The sequence below is a fragment of the Boleophthalmus pectinirostris genome, unplaced genomic scaffold (genome assembly GCF_026225935.1).
Source record: "Boleophthalmus pectinirostris isolate CB_2022bp ecotype Guang Dong unplaced genomic scaffold, ASM2622593v1 HiC_scaffold_20, whole genome shotgun sequence".
NCBI classification, from domain to species: domain Eukaryota; kingdom Metazoa; phylum Chordata; class Actinopteri; order Gobiiformes; family Gobiidae; genus Boleophthalmus; species Boleophthalmus pectinirostris.
Genome location: NW_026571153.1, coordinates 19,725,833 through 19,752,573, shown reverse-complemented (window position 1 = coordinate 19,752,573; position 26,741 = coordinate 19,725,833). Strand labels below are relative to the sequence as shown.

General features: G+C 37.8%; 1 protein-coding gene across 1 annotated transcript; it reads right to left on the bottom strand.

Moving 5' to 3' along the window:
- Positions 1-2,569: 2,569 nt before the first annotated feature.
- Positions 2,570-25,013, bottom strand: casq1b (calsequestrin 1b). Its single transcript, XM_020937837.2, has 11 exons — positions 24,752-25,013; positions 8,149-8,242; positions 7,162-7,262; positions 6,743-6,854; positions 6,595-6,668; positions 5,283-5,413; positions 5,061-5,106; positions 4,938-4,992; positions 4,746-4,846; positions 4,545-4,619; positions 2,570-3,759 (listed from the first exon to the last, which is right to left on the bottom strand). The coding sequence occupies exons 1-11, from the start codon at positions 24,986-24,988 to the stop codon at positions 3,418-3,420; spliced, it is 1,368 nt and encodes a 455-aa protein (XP_020793496.2). The 5' UTR covers positions 24,989-25,013; the 3' UTR covers positions 2,570-3,417.
- Positions 25,014-26,741: the final 1,728 nt, after the last annotated feature.

The window sequence follows — 26,741 nt, the reverse complement described above, 5'->3', positions numbered from 1 at the left end:
CCCAGCCACCCTGCGGAGGAAACTCATTTCGAGCACTTGTATCCGCGATCTCATCCTTTCAGGTCATTACCCAGAGCTCCTGACCATAGGTGAGAGTAGGAACGAAGACTGACCGGTAAATCGAGAGATTCGCCTTTTGGCTCAGCTCCCTCTTCACCACAATGGTCCGATACAGCAACCGCATCACTGCAGATGCTGCTAGGTAAATACTAGATTGATCATAAAATCCTCTTCTTTGTTGCTGTGATTAAAGTAATTTATAATATTGATAACTCAGAGTGAGATTTAGAGCATTTGTTTGAGATTTACTGTATATAGTTATGATTTATTCCATCCATCCATCCATTTTCGTCCGCTTATCCGGGGCCGGGTCGCGGGGGCAGCAGCCTAAGCAGGGACTCCCAGACTTCCTTCACCCCAGACACGTCCTCCAGCTCCTCCGGGGGGACCCCGAGACGTTCCCAGGCCAGCCGAGAGACATAGTCCCTCCAGCGTGTCCTGGGTCTTCCCCGGGGCCTCCTCCCGGTGGGACATGCCCGGAACACCTCCCGAGGGAGGCGCCCAGGAGGCATCCGGAACAGATGCCCGAGCCACCTCAACTGGCTCCTCTCGACGTGGAGGAGCAGCGGCTCTACTCCGAGCTCCTCCCGTATGACTGAGCTCCTCACCCTATCTCTAAGGGAGCGCCCAGCCACCCTGCGGAGGAAACCCATTTCAAGCGCTTGTATCCGCGATCTCGTCCTTTCGGTCACTACCCAGAGCTCATGACCATAGGTGAGAGTAGGAATGAAGACTAACCGGTAAATCGAGAGCTTCGCCTTTCGGCTCAGCTCCCGCTTCACCACAACGGTCCGATACAGCGACCGCATCACTGCCGAAGCTGCACCGATCCGCTTGTCAATCTCCCGTTCCGTCCAAGTATCTCGGGGTCTATGATTTATTTACATTAAAAAATATGTTTTAAATGTTCTGATTTTATTATTTTTTACAATAATTACCCAGGCTGAATCCTTTTTTTTAAAAATTATTTTTATCTTTAAAGAGCTCATATTCTGCTATTTTCTCATCTATGTTAAAATATTCTTTCCTCATCAAAAACATACCTGGAGTTGTGTTTTGTTTAACACACAAACCCTTACCTGAGAGTTCTTTTCTCAAACAGAAAACACTCTATTCTACCTTGTGATGTCACGTGGTAATACATAAAGTTCTCCACTGTGTTTTTAAACTTCATACATGGTCACTACAGTCCATTTGGAAGTTTTCAACCCTGGAATAGCCAATCTCTACTGAAGTAAAGGTAAAAGATAGCTGTAACTTGCAAAATATGACATCACATCATTGATGAGGTAACAACCATTATAACATGACTTAAAGATCACAATAATCAGTTTTACCAGAGGGAGTTCAGTTTCCATAAGCAGTCTTGAATCCCTCTTATCTTCTTCAAGTCCTCCAGCATCCTCAGGTCTGGTTAGTAGATTTTTTTCTGATATAATTGCACTGATTTTCCATGCAGTCTATGGTCTATGGTGTCCTCTATGCAGGTTTAGGCATCGGTTACAAAGCTTCAGTTATGATTGTAGATCCTTTTTCAAACCAGCAAGAGTGCAGGCCATATACAGCACATTTAACTGTAAAAAACAACAACAACTTAAAACCAGAGACTAGACCAATCACTCTCTCGCACAATGGATATTGCATTTGCCAATATTGTAAATATAATGTATAATAATTGATTTTGTGTTTATTTTTGTAGACGTATAAATGTGCACTTGTCCAAATAGCAACCATGTTGTGGAGGTGGGCTTCTCAGACCATGCCTGTATATTTTTTAATCTAACTATTGAGCAACCCCCCATATGAGAATGCATTGTCAGAAAACGCTGTATTACTGCTGAAGTTATGACAAACTTTACAGAAATATTAAACAACACTCCATACACCATACACTCCACTTATAAAGCTCTTAATGGTCTTAGTCCTATTTATTTATCTGATCTGTTTTTATCATATAAGCCCTCTCGGACTCTTAGGTCCTCAGATAGTCTTCTTTTAACTCTCCCAAGAGTCCAAACTAAAACTCACGGTGAGGCGTCTTTTAGCTTTTACGGCCCCTGTTTGTGGAACAGTCTACCTGAGGATCTGAGGTCCGCTTCATATTTTTAAAAGTAAACTCAAAACATATCTTTTTAATTTTGCTTTTAATTGAAACTTTTACCTGTTTTAACTTAAATTATCATTATTATTGTTATTATTATAGTGGTTTTAAATGTAATTATTATTACTATTTTACTTAGTCTCCATCTGATCTTAGCTCTCCATTTTCTTTTTTTTCTTTTTTTACTTTTAAGAGCTTTATGTTTATGTTTTATGTTTCTGTTTAAATTGTTGTATATATTGTATTGTAATTTTTCTGTTGCATGTGAAGCACTTTGTGCTACATTTCAAATGTATGAAATGTGCTATACAAATAAAGTTTGATTGATTGATTGATTTATGTACTCTTCTTAGAATAATACATAAACATAAAGAAAACATAAGCCGTATATCCATTTTTTACCTTTGTTTTTATTGAGAGAAGAATCACAACGTATCTTAAATACTGCATTCTCTGCCCAGTGCAGTGATACTTTTATTTCTGTGAATTATCTGAGTTTGGTTTGTGAGTTCATAAAACGTCACCAGGCTCCACATTAATTTAGGTTCAAGCCAAGTATGATGGTTTTTCATCAAGAACTTGTACCCTAAAATACAACACATACTGCCAAACATTTACAAAAGCAGCAAAACACGTAGAACAGTGCACTGTTTGACTCTCCCAACTTTTATTCAGTGATACATACATGAGTTATTGATATAATTATATCATGTATTGTATGTACTAGTGTGTGCTGATCTTAATTCTTTAAGCCGCTAAACATTATTTTTTCCATGGGAGATATGCCAGGATTTAAGACTGTCCAGTGGGGTTTGGGTTTAAGTGTTTCTTCTCTTTTTCAAGTAAAAAACATGACATTTAAACATGAATATCATTATAGGAAAATGTCGGTAGAAAGGGTGTGTATCAAACTGTTTGTTAAATTAGTGCGATTATCTGATAACTCACACCTGTTTTATAAACCCGCTCTTCAGAGGGTCAATCCTTGTCTTTAAAAAAACTTACCGGCAGGATCATTGAATCATGCCAGAGTTACCGTTCTGGTTTCACAGGAAACCACACAAAAGCAAACTAAATGGTTTGCTACACAATATTTAAAGTGATAGTTTGTGATTGTCAAATTAGTTCAGTTTTAGTAAATGCCTGTTATTCCAGTTGAAGTAGTAAGATAGTATAAGGTAGTTTCAGCTACCAGATACAGCTTTAGATTTCAAACTATCACATTAAATGATTTAATCACATTAAAAAAATAAAACTTATTCATCGTCGTCATCATCATCGTCATCATCATCATCATCGTCATCATCATCGTCATCATCATCGTCGTCATCATCATCGTCATCGTCATCATCATCGTCATCATCATCATCATCGTCATCATCGTCATCATCATCGTCATCATCGTCGTCATCATCATCGTCATCATCGTCGTCATCGTCATCGTCATCATCGTCATCATCATCATCATCATCATCATCATCATCATCATCATCATCTGGGTCAATCTTGCCTGAAAGAACATCCTCGATCCACTGCTCCAGTTCGTCAGCGGTGGGCATTTCATCATCATCATCCATTTCCATCCACACACTGTCAGCCTGGGAAAAAACAAAACAAAACTCTGAAACAAACTTATAATTTTTAAAATAACTGATTAAAATTCAATTTACCGAGCGATTTATTACAACATCTCAAATGTATAGAACATAAAAATATGTTACTATGTTGACTAACCATACGTAATCTAGTTCTAGGGCTACTTTTGTGGCTACCTGGCTCACACACTGAGCAATTTTGAACTTTGGAACTGTTGGATTGTGTGAAATTAGTTGTTTTTTCCTCTATCCATGGAGACTATGCTAGAGGCTCACTAAGGACCTAGCTATGGAGATTTGAGATGCTTAACTCCGAGACCTTCCAGAGGAAATACTTTGAAGGACTGAACACAAGGGACTGTTGGATTGTGTGAAATCTGTTTGTTTTTTCTGTATCCATGAAGACCATGCAAGGGGCTATCTAAGGAGTTAACTAAAGAGCTTGCTATGGATTTTTTGAGATGCTACAGGCTTTTTCCATCATATTTGGCAGCAAATGTGGCAGAAGACTTTCCAGAGGAAAGACTCTGAGGGAATGAACCATTTCATCACCAGCCAAAATATCAGACTAGTGTTTACCTGGCTCCCAGGTATAAAGAGTCTTGCTAGTAAAATGAAAGTCATCAGAGTGTCCTAGAATGAAATACTAATACTCAGGGGTTGACCTTATTGGTAGTCCTTCTAAACTAAGAAGGCACTTAAGTGACTTCCAGAATAGAACCATTTTCCTTCAGTATCACACTGACACTATGAATCCTGCAGGAAGTTTTGTTAAATAATTTTCTTACATCTTCAACATCAACAACGCCAATCTGAGGAGAGGCAAGGTCAATGCCAAAGGTCTTCTCCCAGTAAGGAACCAGCTGTAAAATAAGACAACAGTGAGTCAGTTTATGTATTTTTTCATGTAATTATTAAATCTAATACCATCTTATTCATCATCATGTGAGTCATGTATTATGTAGTTTGGCATGAATCATTGTTCATACCAGAGGGAACAAGTCTGGGTCAATCCAGATGATGCTGAGGTTAGGGTTGTCTGTGTTCTCACGAGCGACCTCCTTCAAGATTTCCAGGAATTCAAAACCATCTTTGAAAACAAGGAGTAACTGCATTATTATTGATAATATTTTATTTTTGAGAAGAGCGTTTTTTGTAGGATATTTGAGATACTACATTACCTGGGTCATCTTCCTCTGCAAAAGCCACAATGTGCTCTCCATCGATATCATCCTCCTATTAATGCAATGGTAATTATAATAACTTTATTTTCCACCATTGAACAGAAATTGTGAGCTTCTTACCCAGATCTCGTACATGCTGTGAGGTTCAAGCTTCCTCAACGTAGGCCTGCACATTTGGAAGTAAAATTAATTTGAAATACATCTGAAAAACGTATTGTGGTGTTTTGCAGCCACCTTAGACTAAGACAAACTTTATTGATTCACATGGGAAATTACTTGGAAACAGTAGCTCACACATCGCAATATATTATAATAACAAAGAACAAAAATGTAAATGGTGACCTGTCATGCTGCTCAATGTATTCCACCAGCTCGTCTTCGATGTATGGTTTTCCAGGGATTGTCACAGGCTCCTCCATGAACGGCTCATAAAAATCCACTTCATTTATTTTCAGCTTCAATTTTTTGGCAATCTGAAATTTTTAAAGAAGTTTCTGGGGTGAGTTTGGCTATAATATTGTCTGATGAGGTGAGAAGTCATATAGTGTGAGCGACAGAAAATTAGATAGAATAGATAATAAAGGTGTGTCTTTTTGATTCGGTTATTCCTAAGGATGCATCAATCTGATACTGAAAATTTTGCTGGATCAAATATTGCTGCCAAATATTTATTTCATTTGATATCCAGGTTAGACATATAAATGGAAGGAGTGACACGATGTCCAAGTCTATAAGTCGATATCGTCATGGTATGAACCTCAGGGTACGATATTTATTGCGTTATCGTGGTAAAGCTCACGATATGTTGGGGAGGCTCACGATTAGGGATGTAACAATATCCAAATCTCTCTGTATGATATTTTCATGATATACATCTCACGGTACGATATTTGTTGAGATATTTTGTGGAGGCTAACAGAACTGTTAATCTGCTACTTTTTCCTCTTAAAATGCCTTGACAAGACTTAATCCAAAGAACTAAAACTTAAAAGTGCTTAGAACTGTTATTTCTTCTTGCAGTCTACACTGAAATGGAGCAAAGGATCATGGTCTATGTAGTTCTCTCTGTCTTTTTTTTTTTTTAGCTATTGCTGCACCATAACTCTTCATTTAAGCAAAGAGACTTGTAATTCGATATATTGCAATGGTCCACGATATTATTGTGAGAACTTTGACGATACAATATCACGATATTTTGGTTATTGTTACATCTCTAAAAAATGGATGTGATATTTGAATTTGTATTTATTTTTATTTATACAAGGCAGTTCTGCAGTTATTTGAGAGACAATTAACAGCTCCATTACACATTTGAATCAGTTTTGTTTGTTAGTTTTAAGGCAATAAACACAATTTTTGTTCTCTGCACTGGTATTGGTTAATATTGTGTATCAACAGGTCTTTAAAGCTTTAGTATCAGAACTGAAAAAGCTGGCTTGGTGCATTCCTAGTTGTTTTATTTTTATTAAATTTAATGAGACAGGGACAGTGCACAATTTTTACATTAATCTTAACAGGAGAGATGCTTGTACCAGGTTGTAGCACCAGTGCTAATTTCCACCTGTATGTTCCATAACATATTGTTGCTGGGGAGAAGCCCTATGACTACTTAAGTTAATTAGTAGTGTTTTATTACTTACTAACTATTACAAACCTTGGCGTCAAATGTGGCAAAGAATTTGACAAAAGGATGAAACTCCTCTGCGGCATCGTCATACTCAATGAAGTCTAGCCAATGAAAGAAATCAAATATTATTTAATGTTTTATCCAGAGTTTGAATGACACTGTTGTGATCACTTACGGGAGGATTTTTCGCTCTTGAAGTAGCCGACCAGTTTGATGACCTCGTCCATGTTGTAGAAGCCCTTGAGCTCACGTTCATTGTCAATGATCTCAACCGGGTCCTCAATCACCTATAAGACAATGACTCCTTCAGTGTACTCAACCCCAGTCAGCTGATCAGTGTTTTACTGAAGCTTCAGAAGTTACCATGGTGACACAGTGCACATATTAGCAATAACTACCAAAAAGTTTTAAGATGGTCTGAAGACTCAAGAATAAATACAAAATGGATTTAAACAACACATTTTCAGGAGCCTGCAATCAAAATGCGTGTTCATGGTTTAGGGGTTTGATTTTCAGTTTTTTCCTGTAAAAGGTGACTACTATATTATTAGACTGTACATGAATCAAGCACAAGTCATAATTACACAAACTTACATCATACAGGAACTCCACCAGAGTGTCTGCTGCCAATTCTCCGTCGTACTCAATGATCTCATTATCAGCAAACACATAGATGCTCTCCACCTCATCCAGACCTGAAAAGATAGATGGACATTTTTATTAGGTGTCTTTACTAGTTTTTAAGATTTTCTTTGAACCCTTTAAAGGGCCAATATGATGCTATTTTCTGATCTATGTTATAATGCAGGGGTTTTCAAATGGGTGAATGTGAGCGTTCCCTTAGAGTAGGTAAAGACAGCTGAGCCCCCCCAATCTCCCTTTCACCTGCCCTTAATATTGTATTTTCATCTTTTTTTCTAAAGTGGATTCATAAATGATTTTCGCAACAGCAAATAATGTCCAACTTCATGCAGGCCTAATTGAGGCTACTTTTAACATCACTGAACATCATTAGGACACCAGGACTAAACCAGGACTAAACCAGGACTAAACCAGGACTAAAATAATGTAGTTTCCTCAACACAAACAGACCTTGAGTTGTGTTTTGTTTCATTCATATACGTTCAACACAAGTGCTGCATTTAGGCTGAGTTCTTCTCTCAAATTGAAAATACTCTGTTCCACCTTGTGATTTCATGTGATAATACAAGAAGTGCTCCACTGCATTTTTGAACTCCATACACCTTCACTAGAAACATTTGGATTATTTCAGATCAGGGATTGCCAATCTCTACTGAGCTAAAGGTAAATGGTAGCTGTTCATTTGAAAACTATGACTTTATTACAACACATGGTGCATTATAAGCTTTGGAGATGTAGAAAGACTAATAACAAAGGGTTACTCAAACATGTGTGAATGAAACAAAACACAACTCTGGGTATGTTTTTGAAAAGGTAACAACATTGTAACTTAAAATTTAGTAGATTTAAAATGTTTAATATCATGTGTATTTGTAAGTACATTACATTGTTGTATGATCTTAATATTGTCTTTGTTTTCAAGGACATGTAAAGCCTTACCTAGCTTCTTGGCAACAGCAGCACCTTTCTTTTCATCAACAAGAGCAAATCCAATATCTTCGTCCTCCAAGTCATCCAGGACCTGAGCTGCAAGCTGAGCACACAGACAAAGCAGAGGTGGGAGTAAGGGCTTAGGTAGAAAGGCGGCATTAAATAAGCTCATTTAACAAGCACACTGTAAATAACAACACAAGTAAATGTTCTTTGTTTCCACAGATTCACAGTTTTCATTTTCATTTCAATTCCTCAAATGCAGAAGCTGTGGATTGCTGCCTTGCTTTTTCTAAATCCAGCGAAACCAAAGCCAACAATTGACAACGCTCCTGATCGGTGTGACAGGAGCATGGGCTGCGCCTGCACCAGAACAAGAGGGGCACAACTTGAGCCAGCTATGTCGAGGGGAAGAGTCACTGTGACAGGTGCAATGGAAGAGAAACCACTACAAACATGCATCCACATATTTACACTGACTGTAAATATCTCTGATGTGTTCAGGTCCCTCTTTCTCTCGACACCCTTAAAGCACTTTCTATAAAAGTCTCCTTTAGCCTTGCGTTTAGATTTGAAACGCCCTTTTAGAATCCAGTGCTTATAAATGTCAACTGACTCTGCAACAAGGTTAAGAGGCAAAAGCAGTCTGTAGAGACAGCAAAGCAGCAGGTTCAGTTACAAGGTCTTGCAAACGGATTGCATTCAATTGCGTCCAAAAGCCCAGCAAAGACTTTCATGTTGTGGTTTCTATTGCTTTTACAGCCAGAAAAGCTCTCAGTTAGTACTGTCTAGTGAAGAGGTGACAAAAATCATGACTGATCATTTAAATTCTAAAATTGTAAAATAAATTTTGATATTTTTGTAGTTGATATCACTCTTGTGGGACATTACAGAGCTTATAATATTATATATGCGTCATATTTAATCTTAAGAATGAAGAATTTAGAACAATGTCTTTATAGTAGGTTAGGGCAGAAAAGCATAACGGCCAACTCTTCTCATGCTGCTTTCAGTGAATAAATGTCCATAGCATATTAGAATACATGTTAAACACATGTGTGGTGCTGTACACAGATTCAGACATAATCCATTTCAAACAGGCTAATGCAGCCAAAGCTGATGCTGCTTGACTTTGAAAGCAGTTCAGTCTCTTATGGTGGGTCTGTGGCGCCTGTGAATTTTTACCTTTTGCAATTCCCTCTTTGAAAACTAAACTGCAATCAAGGAGTAGAAGGGAACAGTCAGCGGGCGAGGAGTGGACCACAGCCCAGCCTAAAACACATGAGGCAGACCTCAACATACCTGAAAGACATGCGCGGCTTGACTCGTGATCAACTGAAACAAGAGGTAACGCTTTAGGAGCTGTGGCCTTCACAGGAACAGAGAAGGTCCACATTTCAATAATAACAACAAAAACATCAACAATATCTCTTCTGTTTACTCCAGCCCATCTCTTTTCACTGTTTGCTTGTTCCATTCACTCCACAAGAAGGATCCCTCTCATACAGACTCATCGTCTGAATGACTCAAGCCTCGGCCTTGTGGAAGCTGTATCATACATTATTGTTTTGCTTCCACTGTATGTGGTTGTTTCTTGGACACTTATGCCAATTTGAAAATACTGGACATTTTATTGAAAGTAAGTCAAAATAGAATATATTTTGTGTATATTATATTATATTATACATTCTATTTAAGTTTTTTATGAATTTGAAAAAGTGTTATTCATGGCCATTCAATAGATAGAAGAGGATGTAAGGTTAGATGTTTTTGTGATTGTGCTTACAAAACATGTTTTAATACATGTGAGCCTCTGTACTGAATTATTTTAAGGAATTTCAATTATAAAATTGGATTTGCTTTTTTGTGACATTTTTAGTTTGAAGAGCTCTGACATTCACATTTTTGGCCATTCACAAGATTGTCTAGTCCAGGGAGATGCAAGAAACTTGACAATTGAAAATAATTGATAATAAAATCATAGCACCAGAGAGCATACTTTGAACTTTATTTAACCTGCGTTTGAACTTTCACATTCCTAAAAATACAGAATCTTAAATGAGTTTTGCTGTATACATTACTCTAAAGCTTTAACGCTATTCCTTCTCTCCCATTGACCACACTACATGTCCATATGGGTCAGCGTGGTGTATTTATATGAGTAGTGGAGTGGTAGGAGACTCAGTGGGCAGTTTTTCATCTATATAAGGTCTTGAGAAGGCATGTGAAGAAGCTGCACAGACTCTTGGAGGAGGCAGGCACATGTTACATACAGAGAGGGCGTGAGGTGATGAATGGGAGGGACACCTGACATGGTCTGACACACACATCCATCTCTGTCCACCACACATGCCACAGTGTTTCTGCCTCAAACAGATCTGCCTCTCAGAACCACTGACCATTAGGTAATAACAGTCATTTCTTTAAAGTGGAACTAAACAGGAAATACAATTTTCACTGGTACTAAACTGTGTCTGTGGTGTTGTAATAACCTTGACCACTGTTCTTAGTCTTTTTTGGTAGTTTTAGTTCAGACTAGGTCAATTTTCCAGCTTTATGGCCAATAACAGTCAAAAAGTGAATGTATGCTGCCTCCAAAGGCCACTGTGATTTCAAGCACTTGGTGACATCACACTATACTGCCCTGATTAAACCTGTGTGTTCCTGATTACAGAGACGTGTGGGAGGAGTTGAGGTATTGAGTCCCACTCTAAACAGTCTGATGTAGACTTGGGATGTCACAGGATCACATTTTAGTGTTACTTTCATATTGTGTGATAGATCCCTATTCCTCCAGAGTGTAGTTAGCTGTCGATGAGACATAAATAATAATATAAAAAAAAAAAACTTATTTTTGCTTCTAAAATTGTCACAGTTTTTTTTTTTTTGTTCTTATGAATATGTTGTTGTCTGATTACAAAATAATCTTGGCATCCATGTGTGGACTGCTTATTGTTAAAGTGAAGTATTAGCATTAGTATGTTAAGAATAAAGTAGATCAGACATGTTTAAAACCATAGCATTTGGTCATACAAATATTCAGCATAATTTTAATAACAGCACATCTTTTACAGGGGTCCCTAGCATCCTCTGAGAAGGAACTGTTTTATAAGGAAAAAATATAATTTATTGGTAAATAAATATGTTATAGAACAGTAATGATTATGAAATATTTGATAGAAACATTAAACATGCAATCCCTTCACACAAATGCACACAGTCTGAACCGCTTTTCTATGAACCTCTGGGTATTTGATATGAAGAACATTAAAATCATCATAAGGCAGTGAGACATTTCCCTCATAGACCAAGTGTGATCCTGGTCTGTGATCCTGACTCTTTGTGTATGTAAATGTCCCTTGGCTCTGGTCTAAACTGTGAGCTCAGAGGAGGTGCAGCTCAGATCATGTAGCCGCTGACATGTTACAGCTAAAGCTGCATTTAGAGCTACAGGCTCAAGTTACTTCCGCTGGCTATCCCACAATAACCACACAAACCTTGTTTTCTTTTAACTAAAGAGTCCTCTAAATGACCATCCCAAAATCTAACTTGTACCACCAAACTTGAAAATCGAGCTGTATTTATTAGTTTTGAGTGGTTTCCCTAATAATCATTTCATTCAGACATCCAAAAATGAAATTGAACAGTTAATCTTTCATTAGAAATGGGTGATATTGTATACTCTGCAAGATACTGTTGAAGCTTGAAACCCTAGAAAAACTGTTGATAAAAATAAAATAAAATAAAATAAAATAGAAAACTTAGTGGACTGTAAGCTGATGGTGCAGGGTCCACCACAAGAGACAAGTAACTGACAAAACCAGGCTAAGTTACATGTCAGATCTGTGGAGAGGTAACCCACTCACACTTAGAATACATATTTTTCTCAGAATTTTTGGCAATAAAACCTGTAATCAAAACATGTATGATAGACAGTTGAACATTTCAGGTGATGTAATATTATCTCCATGGAGACAGCTGGTGAACCCTAGACCAGAAAAGTTACACGGTGCACCTTTAACCTTAACCAAGACATCTACAGTACAGTACTTTTCAAATCTAATGCAAAAATATCAACACAATCAGGAGGAGAAAAACACATCAGCAGCTCCCACTCCTACTTTACATTTACAGTCATGTGTTTGGGTACTTGGGTAAGAAAACAGAGGCTATTTTGACAAATCCCTGATCCAAAATAACCAAACACCTGTGTTGTGGTGCATTATTGTGGCACTGAAATGAGAGGCTATTTAACATGTACAAAAAAGTCTGTAGAAATCTCAGAGCCACGTAAGTGTCAGCGACCATCTGTGTATGACTCACTACAGCAAGAGGAGCAAACAAGCTGCTCTGATTCTGATGGAAAACAAGTCTCCTGATTTCACAAACCAGCGTCTGAAGGTGGTCTTAATAATTTAAAGGTGCATTGTGTAACTTTTCTGGTGGAGGGTCCATCAAATGCTTTTCTCCATGGAGATGTTATTGCTTTGTTTGGAATGTTTCACAGTTTGGTATTGAGCCTTTCTATATTCTGTTGTTTAATGTCATACTATGGAACATTAAAGGTAGAGCTATGAAATATCGATTGAAACAAGCAGGTGATGGACTCCCAGCCAGAAAGTTGCATAGTGCATCTTTAAAAATAAACAGATTATAACTGCCTTCATAATTATATGGACAATTCACAGATTTTGAAATGAGAAAATAAGAATGTAAGAAGAAAAAAGAAAAGAAAAATAGGAAGACAAATATTCTAACACAGGGCATGAGCAGACGATAAAGGGACTACTCCTTACAACTGTACAACAACTCACCCACTGCACCAGACTATAGAGGGACAGATAATACTCCCTACAACTCTACAACAACTCACTCACTGCACCAGACGATAAAGGGACAGATAATACTCCCTACAACTGTACAACAACTCACCCACTGCACCAGACTATAGAGGGACAGATAATACTCCCTACAACTCTACAACAACTCACTCACTGCACCAGACGATAAAGGGACAGATAATACTCCCTACAACTCTACAACAACTCACCCACTGCACCAGACTATAGAGGGACAGATAATACTCCCTACAACTCTACAACAACTCACTCACTGCACCAGACGATAAAGGGACAGATAATACTCCCTACAACTCTACAACAACTCAACCACTGCACCAGACTATAGAGGGACAGAGGAGCTCATTCTCCAACAGGCTCCAACAGCTCTACTCAAACAGTCAGAGACACAGGACCACATTCAATGATACTTTGCAGTCACTCTGGGGGTGTACTTCATGTATGTCTATGGCGTAATGTTCCTTAATTACAATGGTGATACAATGTACACATTATGGCAAACACAGCGCATTTTTGTGATCAATACAGGAGTTCATGGTCCTGTTTAGGTGCTTGATTTTCAACAAAAAGGTGAGAGTGATTGACTAAAAAACTGTTGGCTAATGGAGACTTGTTTAACAGCACAAATCAGCTCACCTGTTATAGTTCCAACCAACTCAGCTCTTTCTGGTCAGATTGTGGTAAAATAAAGCTCAGAATAGAGCTTCTGTAGTACCTTTAATTAGTATCACACCCACACTATCAATACCACACAGTTCACCCTTCTGTAATAGATAACCCTATGTCACATCAAATCACTACTTCATCTTTGCACAGTTTCTCCTTATCCCCATCTCACTTTGAATGTATTATTACCATTTATATTTTTGCTCTTTGTTATTAGTCCAAATTTTATTGCAATGTGTGATTTGCTACTGCGTCCAAATAATTTCCCTTTTGGATCAATAAAGTTTGAAGTCTAAGATTTGTTGAACCTCTATGTTTTTGTGAGGGATACATTGAGTTCTCAATAAATAGTGCTACCATATAAACAAATTTAACTACTGCTATTACAGTATTCTCTCTTCCTTTTAGTTCATTTGGACCTTTTAGAAACGTATAATGTCACGTGAACTGAATCTACTGCACTCTGTGGTGTGGTAAAAATATGCACTTGTAAAAAGATGTACTTTTCTGTTGTATTTAGAAGGCATGTCTGCAGTTCAATATTGATTTGATTCAGTGAAATACTTTGAAAAAACTCATAGCTAACTCCACATCTGTGCTCAGTCAGTACCATCGGTCTTTGGGTGGCACAAATGTCTGGGTTTGACGTCACGCTGTGAATTTTTTATGTCTCACCATGATTCTCCTTTTTCTCAGATGAATTAGTGATACTTACTTTTCCTCCAAAGTCCAATGTAGATTTTTCATTTATTTAAAGGTCTTATATTACACAAAATTTACTCTTGACTCATGAGCTTTAAGCCATATTAGAATATTATTACCTCATCAAAAACATACCCGAAATTGTGTTTTGTTTCATTCACACATGTTTGAGTAATCCTTATTATTAGTCTGTCTACATCTCTAAACCTCAAAATGCTCTGTTCCACACTGTGATGTCACAAAACGGAAGTTTTCAAGTTAACAGATACTTTTTATCTTATGTTCAGTAGAGATTGGCAATTCCAGGGCTGAAATTATCCAAATGATTCCAGTGAAGGTGTATGGAGTTAAAAAACACAGAGGAGCACTTCCTGTATTACCACATGACATCACAAGGTGGAATAGAGATTTTTGCTTTTAACAGAAGAACTCAGACTAAATATGCAGGTGTGAATGAAAAAAAACACAACTCCAGGTATGTTTGCGATGAGGAAACAACATTAAAACAGATCAGAAAATAGGACATTTCGTTAATATATAAAACTAAAGAATAACTTATGAAGAAGTCAAACACCTTTTCTCTTTTCTCCATGGAGATGTTGTCTTGAATGTTCTGCAGTATGGCATTACATTTATCTCTACGGCGACAAGTAAGGCCATAGGACCAAGTTACATGTCAGATCTGTGGAGAGGCAAACCCACCCACAGAAAGAAATTAAGTTTTTAAGTCTATTTACAAAAAAAAAAAAAAAAAAAAAAAAGGTAGTTGAGTAAATGCAAGATGGATACCGGAACATTTGAGACAAGCAACAACATCTCCATGGAGACAAGCAGCTGGAGGAGCCTTAGACAGTGCGTCTTTAAATTTCAACATTACATCATTTATTTGTTTACATTTTTGTAGATTGTGTTGTTATGGTGATGGTGACGTGCAGTCTACATACAGTTTATACCTCCCTTACTTCCCCATGTATATTTTGAGCTTGTAATACTAGCTTCTAAATCACTGGCTGGATTTCACACAATTTTGATGGTATTTTGAGTGCTCTTTCTTCCCAGTGGACAGAGATGGGTTTTCAAGAGCGTGAGGCTGTTGCTAAGAGACGCACCATTCAAGCTTTATTGTTCACAGCTGTTTGAAGAAGCTCTAGTACTTCAAGTGTCTCTCCCTAATACACGACGCACACAGCGGCTATCATATAACTATTCATTTACAAAGTGAGTACGGGGCTAATTTTAAAACAGGCACAATGGTTTTCCTAATGTGATGAGTGTGAGTTTCTCTTGACTCTAAAGAAATTCTCTGCCTATTGCTTGTGAAAAATATATTTTATTAATTATTTATTTTAGGTACATGGCATATTAAAGGTCCTCTGTTACCAAAACTGATTCTTCGGAGTGTTAAGGCATGTTAGAATGTTACCTCCTTAAAAATATACCTGGAGTTGTGTTTTGTTTCATTCACACATGTTTGAGTAAGCCTCAAGTAAGCTCAAAATGCTCTGTTCTACCTTGTGATGTCATTTAGTAGTAGTTTAGTGGTAGTTTTCAAGTTAACAGGTATACTTTTTACCTTTTGTTGAGTAGAGGTTAGCAACTCCAGGATTGAAATTATCCAAATGATTCTAGTGAAAGTGTATGGAGTTTATAAACACAGTGGAGCACTTCCTGTGGTACTGCTGTGGTACATTGTAGAGTGTTTTCTTACCGAGGACTAAATATGCCAAGTTTTTGTGTTAAACATGTGTGAATGAAACAAAACACACACATAGGCCCTCATGCATGTCATGTAATACAGGAAGAGCTCCATTGTGTTTTTAAACTCCATACACCTTCACTAGAATCATTTTCAGTCCTGGATTTGCCAATCTCTACTGAATAAGAGGTAAGTTTTTAAATTGAAAACTACCGCTTCATGACATCACAAGGTGAAACAGAGCATTTTGAGCTTTGAAGATATAGACAGACTAATAATAAAGGATTACTCAAAACTGTGTGAATGAAACAAAACATAACTCTAGGTATGTTTCGGATGAGGTAACAATATTCTAACATGGCCTAAAGCTCAAAAGACCCAATTTTGCATAGTTTGACCCCTTTGAGAGTCATTGTTTCTAGTGCTGTTTGATGTGTCGTGTGGTCGTCCATACATCATGGTTTTAAAGTTTTTTAATTATATGTCTTAATTGTTGTTTGTATGGTGTCCTTGAGTGCCCAGAAAGGTGCCTTAGAATAAAATATAACAGTATATCTTTCCATTTCCTGAAAAACTCCTTATCACTGTATCATATTGTACTCTCTCACATCTGTATCTGATTCATTACTTGTGCCAGGAACGCAGAGTCATGTTTTTGACAAATGGGAAATCACTCTTGTGAGCGGGTCAGGCCCGGAGCTGTCTGTTCAGGTCATTTACAGCTATCAAGTGTTTAGAGGCAATTTCACCAAAGCCATTTAGAGCCCTGACACGCAGACAGCAGAGAGCACAGAGCAGAGAGCAGACTTGTTTTTAGTCCGAATATCAGGTCAACCTCAAATTTCAACAATGTTACAGAACGGGACATTATCACACTATGCACTATGTAACTTTTTGCTTCTTTCTATGGATATGTCATTGCTCTCCTTTAATGTTCCACAGTATGACATTAAACAGCTCTACATTACATTTATTAAATTGGTGGTTTTATAGCTCAAAACTACCAAGAAAAAAAAAGGGATTCTGACTGTGAGCAGGGTCGCCTCTCCACAGATCTGACCTATACTTGGTGTGGTTTGGTTTCCATGAAGATTGAAATGTTTAATGCCGTACTGTGAAACATTCCAGACCATGGAGAAAAGCCTTTGGTTGGAGCCTCCACCAGAAAAGTTACACAATGCACCTTTAAGCCAAACTAGCCAGTTATAATGGCTGTGCTGTACTATGAGGATCTCTGAACTCAATCTGGACTAAAAGTAATTCACACGCATATTCATTAGGAGCTATATATTTCTCTTTTTTGCTATTTATTATTATATTGTAATTTGTGAGCAACAGTCATTTCCCTTGCAGACCAAAAGTCTTTAAAATCTTAATAAATCTTCTATAAGTACAAAAATGTCAATGTAAAATGTCAAGATTTTGTCATAATTTTCTTTATTTACTACCAAAGTAAAGTAGCATTTTTGCTCAAGGTTACATTATCACAATATTAATTAACAGTTGTGGTTTTCCCACATATTAAGCAGCCCATCTTAAAGGTGCATTGTGTAACTGCTCTGGTGGAGGGTCCACTCAGTCTTTGTCTCCATGGAGATGGAGATGCTTTACCTGGACTGTGCTACAGTCAAGAATGTGATGCCACCAAGCTAAGTTACAGGCCAGGTCTAAGGAGAGGTGACCACGCTCACCGTAAGAATGCATATATTTCAAGGTCTTAAACAATAAAAACATCTTTAATTAAATAAATGCAAGATGATTAAGCTTAATGACATACTGTGGAATATTCCAGACAAAGCAATAACATCATTACAGAGACAAGCAGATGGCAAAGAAATTCAGTTCTGTCACCTGGACAAAAGTCTATTTGATCGAATACATTTCACAGCTCATCCAAGCTGCTCCTTCAGATCTGGTCAGACGCTGGTGGACACTTCCTGTTATCTTCCTGCAGGGAGGAGCTAACTACACTGAAACTACTCTGAAACTAACACACCTACTTGTTTACAGCTTCTGTTTGTTGGCTACAGGCTGTCACTATATCACAACTGTTTTGTTTGTTTTGATTTAGGTCTGAGGATGCAGGTAAATGGGAGACAGATGATGTCTGAGCCCTCCATTTCTGATCAAAGATGGATTGTTTTCCTAACAAAAATATTCTCTTTAACTCCCCTCTCAAACCAGTTCTTTTCTCTGGCTAAGATCTGTACCTCACTAACCTCAAAGGAGTGGTTGGTGGCTTTGAGATGGAGAAAACATAGATGATAAACTATAAAATATTTTAAAACCAACAACAAAAAGAATAACATGAGCTGAAAAAATAAATACCAGAATGAAGCACTTTAGCACTCGCACTGCATCTGTAATGAATCATAGAAGTTATTAATTCAACCTTTCAAGTAAAAAAATAAAATAATAATAAAATAAATAAATAAAATATCCCCAGTAATGCATAGAAAATGTGCACATGATAAATACTGACCACAAAAAAGATAGTTCCATCTGTCATGTATTAAAAGTCAGAGCAGTAATTATTATCGTGATAGGCCTTGTCTCGAACACCACTGCGCTGTAAATAAAACAGTTAAGTGAATCTGTTGATAATCCCACTGACAACAGGTGGGTCTGAGGTTTGAGAATTTAGACTTTGCAGTTGATGTCAACAACATTCTCTGGGGTGTGATGCTAACTGAAGGCACTGCTCTGTTAAAAGCTCTGTTACTCAGAAACTTTAATCTGAGCTTTATTTTAACACAGTCTGACCAGAAAGAGCTGGTTTAGTTAGAACTACAACAGGTGAGCTGATGTGTGCTGTTAAAGTCTCTCACACATAAAATTACAGTCACAAGTTTGCTAGGATTAGCCAACAGTTTTTAGTTAGTCATTCTCACATTTTTTGTTGAAACAGAACCATGACCGCTCGTATTAATCAAAGCCTCCTGAAAATGTGCTGTTTAAATCTATTTTGTGCTATTGAATCTATCTTGAATTTTCAGAGTATTTAAAAAAATGTATGTTGGTGTTGACCAATGTGTGCATTGTGTCACCATGGTAACTGCTATATGTATTTCTAATGGTGAAATGTTTAGAGCATCCCCAGCACGATGTCACTGCCTGAGCCATTAGTGACCATGGACACTTACTGAACATAACTCCTGTCACTTCTCATGACCACAGCTCTGACAAATGAGCTCTTAATTTAGTGCCTCGTTCACACTGTTATAGGCTCTGTGCACACTGACACGATAGCATGCTCACTGTGTCTCAAAGCTCTTTATTGAAACCATAAACCATAAAATAAACAATCTATTAAAATTCAGGGTTAAGATCCTTGACCAAGGACACAATAACAGCATTCATCTGTGGGAGCTGGAAACACACCACCAACCTGTGGGTCAGTGGATCCGCCACTCTACCAGTGATGTTTGCATCAAGAGTGGGAGTCTAACTAACTCTAAATGCTCTAATAAATAAATAAATAAATAGATAGATAAAAGTTAAATAGCAATATTATTATTGTACAAGAGGTTAAGATTTATAGAGGATGTTAAAGACTTGTCTAGTAAGTGGTGCCTTCTCTGACATAACTCTGTGTACAGTGTACAAAATATGTTTTATAAGGACAACAAAATGGCTTTAAAGGTCCTATATTATGCAAAGTTTACTCTTGTGAGCTTTAAGCCATGTAAGACTGTTGCCACCTCCATAGAAACATACACTGCCTGTATTACGACCTGGTATCACATGGTGGAGTGTTTTCCATTTGAGAGAAAATCTCAACCTAATTACACAGGATTTGTATGTTAAACATGTGAATGTAACAAAACACAACTCCAGGAACAACTGTGATGAGGAAACAATGCAACGTAATATAGGGCCTTATATATTTTCTCTTGTCTGAAAACTCAAATTAAAAAGCCTATTACAACATCTGGCTCCTTCAGCTTCAGCACCGTCCACTGTCTTTAAAGTATGTATGGACTCAGATTTATGAAAAAAGTGACGCTGGTCGGTTACCATGACAACCCTCTGACCTTTGTACAGATTTCCCCCGAGTTTGAAGATTATTAGCCAATATAGACCTTTTACAGCAGCATTAGGGGCCATGGATATGAGCTTCCTGCACTACCTTTAAATGAATGTGATGGCAGCACTGCACTGGAGGACAATGATTTTCCTTTGCTTTTTTTCTTGCTTTTACACTGAACAACTGTTTTTCTTTGTCATCAGCTTCTCTCCATGGAAATGTTGCCTGGAATATTCCACAGTATGGCATTACGCTTATTTATCTCTATGGAGACAGCAGGTGACACCACAGTTACATGTCAGATCTGTGGAGAGATGAGCCCACTCACAGTAAGAATGCAAGTTTTTCAATGCATAAAAGACCATGTTATTGAGTAAACACATGATGATTTAATACCATACCAACAACATCTCCATGGAGACAAGCAGATGGTGGGCCCTTCACCAGAAAAGTTACACAATGCATCTTTAAGTCTTTCTTCCCATTTTATGTCATTTAGTCTTTTAGTCTAGATTCTCTTTTAGTCTTGATCTCCTCTTTAGTCTGCTCCATGTCCTGAGACTAACGTGATGGGACTTTCAACTCTTTTGTGGGATCCGAATCATTTGGATCCTTCATGTCAAAAAGCCGTTCAAAAGTCTGGCACTTTTTATATTTAATTATCTGACAAAAGCCAGTGCAAGAACTCATTTTAACCACAAACGAAACAGACAACTCACAAAAATTTGCCCAAATTAAAACTTGCACTTCTCTAACTTCTGGTTATTTCCAATTTCTTAAAAAAAAAATTAAAATAAATGGAGTATCAGTCACCTAATGCACAAACATTACATTAGGGTAACAACGCAAAAAATAAAATAATAATAATAATAAATTGCACACAGAATCATGACATTTGACACAGAAGTAGATCATGACAAGACAAGTAAAAACTGCCATCACCTCAACACTGTCCACTCTACCAGGAATCAGCCATATCAGATTTAACTTTGCTAAGCATTTTGTCTTATAAAGAAGAAAAGCAGACTTCTTCAGCCTGTGGAAGGGCAGATATAGTCTGTTCATAGGTCCACTCTGCCAAACTCTCCATCTATTCAGCAGCTTTCAATAGGAGGGCAGCATGCAGGAAAAAGGTTGGGGGCGATCTCTGAAATATGAAACCCATTTGTCAAAGTTCAGAGGTCACACAAGAGATTAAGATATTATCAGTCACTCACAAACACTTCCAAATATATACACAGAAGCATACGTTAGCTACGGATTGAATTTGGTTATTTAAAGTATTACCAAACAGCAAAAGTAGCTGCTTAAGAATAGCTCTAGAGCAGCTTTTTCGGACAGAGAAGAAAAGCAGGATGAACCATCAAAGCTCACTGAGATTCTTACAGATCTTTCTTCTGGGTTTGTAATGAGTTAAGTACTTTATTAGATGCAAATAAAGCATGATCTGTTTGTTTCTTTAAGTGTTTCTTTTACAATACACAGGAAAATGGAAACGTACTTCCTTGAAAGAATAAAGCCAGACATCCCAATTTAGCCATATAGACATGAGCATATACTTCTATTTACCACAAAACAGTATTGCTAATAAAGCTAGTAATTATGTAACAATAACTGACATATTGTGATATTGTATCATCAAAAGTCTCTCAATCATAATATGGGCAATCACACTATATTGAATTTCAAGTCTCTTTGCTTAAATTTATTGCAGCAATAGCTAAAAGAAACAGAAGGAACTACATATACAATAATAAGTTGCATTTCAGTATAATTTACACAATAAAATGACTTATAAAACACTTTTAAATCTTGACTCTTTTGTTTATGACAGAACCAAAGGCTTGTCAGGACATTTTTAATGGAAAAGTTGGATATTTATAATTTTGTTAGCCTCTATAAAATCTCACAATAAATGTGGTACCGTGAGATGCGTATCGTGAAAATATCATACCAGGAAATGTGGATATTGTTACATCCCTGCTAATAATAAAGCTAAAAGTTCCCTGAAAGCCCGTCCCTTTTTTGTATCATTTCTGTGTACCTACCTCTCATTGTACATATACAGTGCTAGCTTTATTAGCTCTATAATGTCCGTCTGGAGGTTAAAAACACTGACAGAAATTTAATTCATCTCCTCTACACATATTTTGTGAATTTAACTTTTAGGATTTTTGTTTTTTTCAGCTGTGAGGCCAAAGTCTTTTCAACAGTGATTTTCTCGGGTACACCGTGTTTCTGAATATGATGCTTTCTCAACAAAACAGGTGACAATTTAATTTATGTGAGCTGCTACATAATTAAAGTCTTCTGATTCAAATAATGAGCAGCAATTGAATATTTACACCTAGCACATGCAGTTCTCTCAATTATTAACTCAGCTTCCCATTTGTGGCAAGGTTTGTTGTACTGTTTAATAGTATAAAAGTCATAGTAATCATAGTAATTGATCTGTTTTAGTGATTAAAGCTGCATTCAAACAACATTTGGTATAGGTGTGATAGTGGCCTACGAAAAATCAGCTTGGGTGCACTAAATGTCGCATTTTGATTGACATCACAAACTAGTATTACTATTGTTTTGTTCAGAAGTAGAAGTTTAGAGTTGCATGATGCTTCTTGTTACTCTTTTATGCTTTTGTAATTATTGTGCCGTATTTTAAAGGCTTGTCTTCATAGAGACCAAACTCCTTACAAATACCACCAACCAACAAAAGTTACATGTCAGATCTGTGGGGACGCAACACTCAGAATGCCTGTTTTGTTTTAGGTATTTCTGAGCTGTAAAACTACCTGTAATTGAATAAATGTAAAGCAGAGCTGTTTAATGTCATATTGTGGCACATTCTAGGCAGAGCAGTGACATCTCCATGAAAACAAGCAGGTGACGGAGCCCCAACGGAAAAATTACTCAGTGCACTTTTAAGATGTTCAACAATGACAAAAAAATTACAAGGCAGAGCTGAATATGGCTGATAAATCCATGTTAGCGAATATAAAAGTCACATGATTATTACGAAAGGTTAATGTGAAGAAGTATGTGCTCAACATACATATTTCAATTTTACAGGTCCTGTATTATGTCAAATTTAAGCCATTTTACCTCCTCAAAACTATAACTTGAGTTGTTTTTTGTTTCACTCAGATGTTTGAGTAATCCTTTATTATTAGTCTGTCTACATCTCCAAAAGTCAAAATGCTCTGTTCCACCTTGTGATGTCATGAAGTGGTAATTTTCAAGAACAACTAACTTTTACTGTTTGTTCAGTAGCTGAAATCATCCAAATGATTCTAGTGAAGGTGTATGGAGCTTACAAACACAGTGGAGCACTTTCTGTATTACCACATGACATCACAAGGTGGAACAGAGTGTTTTATCTTTGAGAGAGAACAGTCTAAATATGCAGGGTTTGTATGTTAAACATGTGTGAATGAAGCGAAATACAACTATGTTTGTGATGAGGAAACAACATTATAACAGATCAGAAAATAGTGTGATATTGGTCTTTTAATATTTACATAATTTAGTCGTTTTGAACTTGTCTTTCTACAAATACTGTAATTCACACACAACTTTAGAATGCATTAGTTCTGTTTTTCACATTTTAACAGTTTAGTGCCTCTCTATCTTCATGGAGACCAAACCAGACCAGATCTGTGGAGAGGCAACCCCACTCACAGTCAGAATGTATGTTTTCCTAGGTCTTTTGCCTAGGTATTGAGGTTTAAAACCATGTGTAATTTAATAAATATAAGGTAGAGCTGTGTAATGTCATACTGTGGAACATTCCAGACAGAGCAGTGACATATCCACAGAAACAAGCAGGTGACAGGATGGACCCCCAACCAAAAAGTTACACTGTGCACCTTTAAAATCCCCTCGCACTTAGTCTGTCCTCACATACAGAAACAGTCCCAAGCTATTTACAGAGGTGGCTTATACTGTTAGTACATGCTGAAAGAAGACACTGCCACTTCGACCAGCAGAGGAAGGCTGAGGGGACTACACCCCTGTGCAAAAGACAAGAGACAATTGTGAGGAAGGATCTGAAAAGAAAGGTGACTCCATTTACAAAAAAAAAAAACACAACACAAAACAAAACAATCACAGCTGCTGAGAGAAGAGCTGAAACACAAAATGAACACACATTTTTGTACACACCATTTTTATAGATCTATTCAAAATTATCAAATTTAGTACACAAGTTTCAAAACAGTTTCTAATATCAGCCCTACTTCGGAAACTTCTGCTGAAAATTTCAACGTAATGTTATTGTTGATCAGCAGCACTTTTTTGTGCATCACAGGCTTCAAACTGAATGAACCAGAGCCAATAAAAATGTTACTGCCTTCCTGGGATGATCCACAGTGTCCACTGATCTACCTTACATTTATTCAAATACCAGTTGCTCAGAAATAAAATATACTAAATACACTAAACCAAACCAAGCGACTCCTACTTCCATTACTGATACAGCTGTATTGTCTCTGTCTGTTGACAACCATAATCTGCATTCACACATCCATTCACCAGACCACCTTCAGGAATGTACACCTGGAGCCAAAGTCTCCATGTGAAACCAGCCCAGCTGCCCTGTTTGCCTCTGACCCTTCCCCCACATGGACCACTCTGTTCCGGGTGCAGCCTGCTGGTGTCACCCACCTCCAGAGCCAGCTCCTCGATCTGCAACTGCTTCATGGCCGCGCGGTTGCCCTGCACGTGCTTGTGGTAGTAGATGACCATCACGTCATACTTCTTCATGATAGATTTGTAGTTCTTGGATGTGAGTTCGTGGACGCGGTCTTTGCCATCATACTCTGGGATTTCCAAACCAGTGTCAGCCCAACTGAGGGCTCCCAAAGTTAGGAGGACCCCCACGATCACCCAGCCCCACTTCATGGTGCTCTCTTCTCACAGCGCTCAGATGCAGTGACAGAGCTGCTTCTAACACTATTAGGACAAATGAGTGAGGGTTGGGGGTACAGACTTCTGTCCCCACTGGCAAGAGAAGAGCAGAGGACTGTGGAACACCTGCTTTTAAAAATGTCCTGCACGTGGATCTGGTGACGTTTCAGGGACCGTCCCAGTGAGAGAAGTGGGCTCACTCATCCAGGGGGCAAAGCCAGAGGAGCAGCCAAAATAGAAGGGATGGCGGCCAGAGGGAGGAGTTACTATACTGTAAAATACAGTTGTAATTCTGGGTTGGAACAGTCAGGCTACTCAAAACAAACACAATTAAAGACTAAGTCATCTCCCCATATTGGTATATTAATGCTCGATACCATTTTCTACCAATATAAATATAAACTACAAAAGTTTCATCTAGTCTGATTGAACCAAACGGCATAATATTATTAGACTTTAGGTATTATTGTCAATATCAGTCATTATTTCCTGGTTCTCCATCCACAAACTAAATCATATAATCATGTGTTTATATTTACACTATTTTTGGAGATTTTTATTGTTGCAGCAACCTTCTCAACCTTGGGTGTAGCCTATGTGACAGAAAAATCCAGATATTATTTTTTTAGAGGACATTGATATGCATGTGATAGGTGACAGTTTTTCTATTTTGTTTGTCAGTGTTGAAGAGAGTGAAACCTTCCCCCTGACAACCACCTGTTTAGTGCCCTGCTGCTTATGAAAAAGGATAGTGGTTGTGTAGCAGTCACAGATCCCAGCTCAGTGTCCGAAAGATTGCTCACTATAGAGACTCACTCAGAGACGGTGGAAATGGGAGCTCAGACATGCCATTCCCATATAAAGTTTTGGAGAGAAGTTGGACACTCGCTAAAAATAAGGCCTCCGCGGGACAACACTGTGGAAAAGATGGCGTCCCAGAGTCCACGCTTAGGGTGAAGACTGTGGATCTGTCACAGCACTGGTGTGAAGGATCAAACTCAAAGAGGAGGATGCTGGCAGTTTAGTATTTATGTACATTTACACTTTTAATTCTTTTCTGATGGAGGGTCCCACATCTGAACATCATGACAACTATTTGAATCTGATTGGTCGAAACGTTACAACAGTAGAATAAGCCGAAACACTTTTGTTACATCCAGTTGAGAGAAAAGCATAGACATCTTCTACGTCCACAAATGCACAAAACACTTCCCTCTGCATGTTAGTCACAAGTTAAAGGGACAATTCGGAATTTTGGACATAGGACCTCATTTCCTAGTGAGCCAGAGTGTTGGAGATGTGCGGAGACACTTTTTAAAATATTCCATCCAGTCCTTGTATTTGCAGAGGTCGCTGGTGCTAGGCTAGTGCATGTCAACGACCATAGTTAACCTGTCACTAAAAATTGATATATGAGAAACTAGTCCCTCACATGTGATGGTTCATGCGGTGCGAGATTAGTTTTATTTCAAACATTATTCTATCAACACAGACATTTACATCAACAGTCTGGCGTAACAATAGATTTGCTTCAGGTGTTTTGTGGAGTGGGTAAGGCTGTTTTTAGTGGCAGGATAACTATGGCCATTGACATGCACTAGCCTAGCACCAGTGACCTCTGCAAATACATGGACTGGATGGAATATTTTAAAAAGTGTCTCCACACATCTCCAACACTCGGGCTCACTAGGAAATGAGGTCCTATGTCCAAAATTCTGGACTGTCCCTTTAAATAGCCATATTGACC